This window comes from Oncorhynchus gorbuscha, linkage group LG03 (assembly GCF_021184085.1).
Source record: "Oncorhynchus gorbuscha isolate QuinsamMale2020 ecotype Even-year linkage group LG03, OgorEven_v1.0, whole genome shotgun sequence".
Lineage (NCBI taxonomy): Eukaryota > Metazoa > Chordata > Actinopteri > Salmoniformes > Salmonidae > Oncorhynchus > Oncorhynchus gorbuscha.
This window is the reverse complement of record NC_060175.1, coordinates 104,122,789-104,130,481: the sequence shown is the minus strand read 5'-3', so window position 1 is coordinate 104,130,481 and position 7,693 is coordinate 104,122,789. Positions and strand designations below refer to the sequence as shown.

The 7,693-nt window shown below is 41.6% G+C and overlaps 1 protein-coding gene across 1 annotated transcript; it reads left to right on the top strand.

Moving 5' to 3' along the window:
• Window positions 1-769: 769 nt before the first annotated feature.
• Window positions 770-7,293, top strand: tmem81 (transmembrane protein 81). The gene is made up of 5 exons (XM_046337946.1): window positions 770-1,144; window positions 4,523-4,702; window positions 4,904-4,990; window positions 5,297-5,505; window positions 5,956-7,293. Exons 1-5 carry the CDS (start codon window positions 851-853, stop codon window positions 6,020-6,022), a joined length of 837 nt encoding a protein of 278 aa, XP_046193902.1. The 5' UTR covers window positions 770-850; the 3' UTR covers window positions 6,023-7,293.
• Window positions 7,294-7,693: the final 400 nt, after the last annotated feature.

Sequence of the window (7,693 nt, the reverse complement as noted above, 5' to 3'; positions counted from 1 at the left end):
CTCTGGTCGTCAGCTGCCACACCGTTAACGTACAGACAAGTTGTGCTTTCTTTCACGGGTCTTTTGTGCACCAATGTTGTACTGGACTGTCAGTTGACTAACTGTAGCCTGGCTGTTGCTCTGCACAATTCGTGTCAGTCTCCTTTGTCCTCTTTGATCAATTATACATTTTCGACCACTGACCACTCATTTTAGACCATTGGCTGCAGGGATTTTGGGTGGTGGACCATTCTTGATACACACTTGAAAACCCAGCAGTGTTGCAGTTCTTGACACACTCAAACCGGTGCACTTGGCACCTACTACAATACACTGTTCAAAGGCACTTAAATATTTTGTCTTGTCCGTTCACCCTCTGAATGGCACACATGAACAATCCATATCTCAATTGTCTCAAGGCTTAAAAATCCTTCTTTAACCTGTCTCCACCCCTTCATCTACACTGATTGAAGAGGATTTAACAGGTAACATCAACAAGGCATAATAGCTTTCACCTGGATTCACCTGGTCAGTCTGTCATGGAAAGTGAAGCTATTCCTAATGTTTTTCTAAACTCATTGTTTTAGGGGTGTTCTGACCCATCCGTAATGTTATTACAGGTTATGAACACTAGGTGGCAGACGATCACCCTGCAACTACTCTCACTATGATGCTTTTGATTTAAATTTCCAATCAAAGTTCCAGAACTTCCATGATGTTGTGATGTCACAATAATGGAATTATATCATGTTCCATTTTAGAATTTTGGATCATTAATTGAAATAGAACTTTAAAATAACAGTATCTTCCCTTATTCACTCCACACACTGCAGTAATTTATAGAGACAGATACAGACACAGAGACACACAGATGGGGAGTTGGGGTCTGTGTCTGTCCATGTCAATATCCCTCGTCTCCTGGTCCTTCCTCCTCCTCTGCTGCCTGTCCAGTCCTACCCCTAACCCCCTGTCCCTTGCTGACCTGGAGGACTTGAATGCCGTCCCAGCAGAGGTCATCATACACAGCTCTCCATGCAGCACCACCTGTGGTCTGGGCCTACGCACCCAGGAGCTGTGCCCACTGAGAGAGGGCCAGGTCGGGGAGGAGAAGGACTGCCATGTCCGGAAGGTCCGCTGTGTGGACTCCTGGCAGTGTGGTCTGCAGGTGAATAATCTCGCCGTAAATAAATAAATTAATAAAAATGGATAATAAATTATTAATAAATTAATAAAATTTAGACCACAATGGAAATAAGTCGCTGATGTCATTGTGTTATCCTGTTCTATTGTCCTGGTCTATAGTCCTGGTCTATAGTCCTGGTCTATTATCCTGGTCTATTGTCCTGGTCTATTGTCCTGGTCTATTATCCTGGTCTATTATCCTGGTCTATTATCCTGGTCTATTATCCTGGTCTATTGTCCTGGTCTATTGTCCTGGTCTATTGTCCTGGTCTATTGTCCTGGTCTATTATCCTGGTCTATTATCCTGGTCTATTATCCTGGTCTATTATCCTGGTCTTTTATCCTGGTCTATAGTCCTGGTCTATTGTCCTGGTCTATTATCCTGGTCTATTATCCTGGTCTATTATCCTGGTCTTTTATCCTGGTCTATAGTCCTGGTCTATTGTCCTGGTCTATTATCCTGGTCTATTATCCTGGTCTATTATCCTGGTCTATTGTCCTGGTCTATTGTCCTGGTCTAATGTCCTGGTCTATTATCCTGGTCTATTATCCTGGTCTATTATCCTGGTCTATTATCCTGGTCTATTATCCTGGTCTATTGTCCTGGTCTATTGTCCTGGTCTATTATCCTGGTCTATTATCCTGGTCTATTATCCTGGTCTATTATCCTGTTCTATTGTCCTGGTCTATAGTCCTGGTCTATAGTCCTGGTCTATTATCCTGGTCTATTGTCCTGGTCTATTATCCTGGTCTATTATCCTGGTCTATTATCCTGGTCTATTATCCTGGTCTATTGTCCTGGTCTATTGTCCTGGTCTATTGTCCTGGTCTATTATCCTGATCTATTATCCTGGTCTATTATCCTGGTCTATTATCCTGGTCTATAGTCCTGGTCTATTGTCCTGGTCTATTATCCTGGTCTATTGTCCTGGTCTATTGTCCTGGTCTATTGTCCTGGTCTATTATCCTGTTCTATTATCCTGGTCTATTATCCTGGTCTTTTATCCTGGTCTATTATCCTGGTCTATTATCCTGGTCTATTATCCTGGTCTTTTATCCTGGTCTATTGTCCTGGTCTATTATCCTGGTCTATTATCCTGGTCTATTGTCCTGGTCTATTGTCCTGGTCTAATGTCCTGGTCTATTGTCCTGGTCTATTATCCTGGTCTATTATCCTGGTCTATTATCCTGGTCTATTATCCTGGTCTATTATCCTGGTCTATTATCCTGGTCTATTGTCCTGGTCTATTATCCTGGTCTATTATCCTGGTCTATTATCCTGGTCTATTATCCTGGTCTATTATCCTGGTCTATTATCCTGGTCTATTGTCCTGGTCTATTATCCTGGTCTATTATCCTGGTCTATTATCCTGGTCTATTTTCCTGGTCTTTTATCCTGGTCTATTGTCCTGGTCTATTATCCTGGTCTATTGTCCTGGTCTATTATCCTGGTCTATTATCCTGGTCTATTATCCTGGTCTATTATCCTGGTCTATTGTCCTGGTCTATTGTCCTGGTCTATTGTCCTGGTCTATTGTCCTGGTCTATTGTCCTGGTCTATTATCCTGGTCTATTATCCTGGTCTACTATCCTGGTCTATTATCCAGGTCTATTATCCTGGTCTTTTATCCTGGTCTATAGTCCTGGTCTATTGTCCTGGTCTATTATCCTGGTCTGTTGTCCTGGTCTATTGTCCTGGTCTATTGTCCTGGTCTATTGTCCTGGTCTATTATCCTGTTCTATTATCCTGGTCTATTATCCTGGTCTATTATCCTGGTCTTTTATCCTGGTCTATTGTCCTGGTCTATTATCCTGGTCTATTATCCTGGTCTATTATCCTGGTCTATTATCCTGGTCTATTGTCCTGGTCTATTGTCCTGGTCTAATGTCCTGGTCTATTGTCCTGGTCTATTATCCTGGTCTATTATCCTGGTCTATTATCCTGGTCTATTGTCCTGGTCTATTGTCCTGGTCTATTATCCTGGTCTATTATCCTGGTCTATTGTCCTGGTCTATTATCCTGGTCTATTATCCTGGTCTATTATCCTGGTCTATTATCCTGGTCTATTATCCTGGTCTTTTATCCTGGTCTATTGTCCTGGTCTATTATCCTGGTCTATTATCCTCGTCTATTGTCCTGGTCTATTGTCCTGGTCTATTATCCTGGTCTATTATCCTGGTCTATTATCCTGGTCTATTATCCTGGTCTATTGTCCTGGTCTATTGTCCTGGTCTATTGTCCTGGTCTATTATCCTGGTCTATAGTCCTGGTCTATAGTCCTGGTCTATTATCCTGGTCTATTGTCCTGGTCTATTGTCCTGGTCTATTATCCTGGTCTATTATCCTGGTCTATTATCCTGGTCTATTATCCTGGTCTATTGTTCTGGTCTATTGTCCTGGTCTATTGTCCTGGTCTATTGTCCTGGTCTATTATCCTGGTCTATTATCCTGGTCTATTATCCTGGTCTATTATCCTGGTCTATTATCCTGGTATTTTATCCTGGTCTATAGTCCTGGTCTATTGTCCTGGTCTATTATCCTGGTCTATTATCCTGGTCTATTATCCTGGTCTTTTATCCTGGTCTATTATCCTGGTCTATTGTCCTGGTCTATTGTCCTGGTCTATTATCCTGTTCTATTATCCTGGTCTATTATCCTGGTCTATTATCCTGGTCTATTATCCTGGTCTATTATCCTGGTCTTTTATCCTGGTCTATTATCCTGGTCTTTTATCCTGGTCTATTATCCTGGTCTATTATCCTGGTCTATTATCCTGGTCTATTATCCTGGTCTTTTATCCTGGTCTATTATCCTGGTCTATTATCCTGGTCTATTGTCCTGGTCTTTTATCCTGGTCTATTGTCCTGGTCCATTGTCCTGGTCTATTATCCTGGTCTATTATCCTGGTCCATTATCCTGGTCAATTGTCCTGGTCTATTGTCCTGGTCTATTATCCTGGTCTATTATCCTGGTCTATTATCCTGGTCTATTATCCTGGTCTATTATCCTGGTCTATTATCCTGGTCTATTGTGTTATCCTGGTCTATTATCCTGGTCTATTATCCTGGTCTATTATCCTGGTCTATTATCCTGGTCTATTATCCTGGTCTATTATCCTGGTCTATTGTCACGTAATTTATTTTTGCTGCTTATGTACCTCTTTTGTGACTGACTACATCCCATACCAATTATTGTCCATGTAGTAGCGGTAGGAATCTCGGATGTGCAGAGAGGTGGCTATTGGAGGGTTTCCGGCATCAGTATCTCCTGCGGTTTTACCCTTGAAGTACATTTCCCCCTCCTCTTTCTATCCCTCCTCCTCCGCCTCCCCCCTCCTCCTCTTGTACTCCTCTTCTCCAGACTGTCACTGTGCAAGCTGGTCAGCGGTTGGAGCTGGACTGTCTGGGTGAGGTGATGGAGGCCATGGGTCGCTTCTCCTTCCGGGTATCGTGGCGCCACGCCCGGGGGGTGGTGACCACCGATGATTCTCTGCTGGGACGCTGGGACGCCCCCAGGCTGGACCGGCTGGTCTTGGACCCGGTGAGTGAGCTAGGTTGAAGATAACCAAGGTTAAGTCAAGAGGGTTCTAAAAATTCCCAGAACTCTTTGCATGAATGCAGAATAATTCTAAACGGACGGAAGCAACGATTCCAGTTAGCAACGGCGATGGTTCCGTTTATTTTGTCGAAAGCTTACTCACGTGACTAGAACACTGTCCTTACATGAATATCTTCAACCTAGGTGAGGGAGGAGGATGCTGGGACATACCGTTGTGATGTACAGGACACTGATTACCGCAGGGTCAAGAGACTCTACCTGGGGCTCAAGGTGGGAGGTGTTGCATTCTATCCAGACCTGGAATAAAAATAATACTGTTTGAAATAAATAAATAATAACTTTATCTGTGAGTATCTTGACCTACATAACCTTAGTTGAATGCATTGATTATAAGTCACTCTGGATAAGAGCCGTAGCTAAATTAAAAACAAAAGTTGATATTAAAAAATGTGATCACTCATATTGTTATGAGCCGTCCTCCCCTCAGCTTTCATTGAACCGTTAAAATCCAGCTTGGAGACAAAATAAATGTGTAAAATAAATATATAATATTTTCCTTCTCTTCTTTCCATCCAGGTGCTTCCTCCTGAGGCTCTCAGACTGGACTTCCCCTCTGCTCTGGCTCGGTGGGACGATGGGGATGAGGATTCCCATGGTAACATCATCGTGGTGAAAGATGATGAGGACCTGTACAGCAGCACAGTCATCAAGGATATCGTGTTGAAAAGCCTCTGGCTCGCGGTGGTCGTCTTCTTCTTTGGTATCTTGTCATTTTATTTAACGAGGCAAGTCAGTGAAGAACAAATTCTTATTTACAATGACAACCTACACCGGCCAAACCCAGACAACACTGGGCCAGATTTGAAACAGGGTGTCTGTAGTGACACCTCTAGCACTGAGATGCAGTGCCTTAGACCACTGCACCACTTGGGAGCCTATCATTGTATTGTAGCATGATGTACTACTGTACCCATAATGCTCTGTAAGCTTATAAAGTTACGGTAACTTTCCCAAAATTCCCAGGTTTTCCAGAAATCCTAGTCGGAGGATTCAGGATTTCCTGTTTATTCCCTCCTGATTCTGGAAGTTTCCCAACTGCGATTTCTGGAAAACCTGGGAATTTGGGGAAAGTTATCTGTAACCATGTCCGTTTATTTAATCTTTAATGAAATATCTTATTTTATTGAAGCCGAAGCTAACACTATAGTGTCCCATCTGTCTCCTTATTAATACAGGTATGTACAGGGAATACGCCCTGGCCCGTGTCTGCCTGGGCCGCCCCGATGGTCCACCTCTCCCTAACAGAACCTATTTCTCCATTAATACCATCACGCCACCAGCAGGAGGCACTGTTGACCCCATTTGTACTGCCGCTGATAGACACAAATAAATGGCCTGTGGGCTACTACTACCGTGCACAAACAATTCGTTGGACTATGAATGGTGTCGTTTGTTTGTAGAGAAAAACATTTAGTCAGAACATTTACTCAATGTAAAAGCCACTCAACATGAAACTTTAGCCTGTTTGACAACAGTTTGTAATGTTGAGAGCTCATGTTTACATGAGAATTAGTGGAGACTGCTGAGGGGATGACGACTCATAATAATGTCTGGAATGGAGTAGAATGTGTGGATCGGAGTAAATAGAATGGTGTCAAACGTGTGTTTCATTCCATTTAGTCCATTCCAGCCTTTATTAAGAGCCATCCTCCCCTCAGCAGGCTCCACTGGAATCTGAAGACAGACTATCAAGCTTTTATGTACAGACAGATTTCATGAAAGGAGATGTCTGTTTTCCCAGCCTGAGAAGGGAGTTATTGCTTCCTTGAAATGTAATGGTGTGTTAAAAAAGGACAACTAGTTGTTTTCTGGGAAAGGACGAGGGATGATTTTTCCTGCATCATCTCACAATAACTGTAAAATGGTACAAGTACCTTCCAATTATTTCCCCCCAAAAAGCATTATCTTCTTCATAGAAAATAAATAAAATAAATACATAAATATAAATAAATAATAAATACATAAAATAATAGTATTTCTAAAGGTTAGACTCGATCTAAGGAATCATAATTTCGACCTGACGAAGGTCTGTGTCATGTCTGTATGTTGTCAGTAAAAGTGGTCATTTTAGTGTCCTCTGTTCAAGTAAAAAAGAAGAAGAAGGACTTCCTTATCCCAACGTCTGCATCATTTCACCCCCCCAAAAAAAGGTGCCTTTTGCGTCCCTTTAATACTTTAAGTAGAAATTGTGCACCAGTATTGAATTTTAAAAGCCTGTTACATTTAAATGAAGTGCCCTTTAATTTTAGACCACATAGAGAATTCAATAAATCCGATTTTTTTAATGTGAATAAAGTCTTGCTAAAGTTCCAAAATTCATGCATTTTTACATGTCCCTGTGATAACCCTTGTGTCGCTTCTGTTTTTTAACCACTTAATCAAACATTTATCAGAAGTTTCTCCATCACTGTAAAGTCCTAGTTAGCTTGTTGCTTTGACAACCGTCTGAAGACAACTATTCATTTACCGTCTGTCCTTCAGGTTAAAGGTCAACCGTGTTACACGTGAACTGAACTCTCATTTTAATATGGATATATATAACTATATAATATATATTTAATATGGGAAATATGTATTTTTTTAAATAAAATAAACAGAGAACATCTGATAGTCTCGACTAAAGATTAAAAACAGGTAAAGTGACTCTTTCTGCCCATTTTCAGAAAACTGAGTGGCTCAAGCAAAACAAGTCAACCCTGTTACCCACGGATAGTCAGGCCAGACACTTTTTATACAATTTAAAAACCTTTTTTTTTTGTGAAGCTTGCATTCAATTGCCACTCCTTGTTACACAAAAAAAAGCAAGCTTTGTCACTAGGGGATTTATGGATGATTTAAGAAGAAACCAAAGGCAGCTCCTAGTTTTGTCGGAACCTGGACGACTGTTCAGTCGTGTGGTCAGGTTCCACAAAG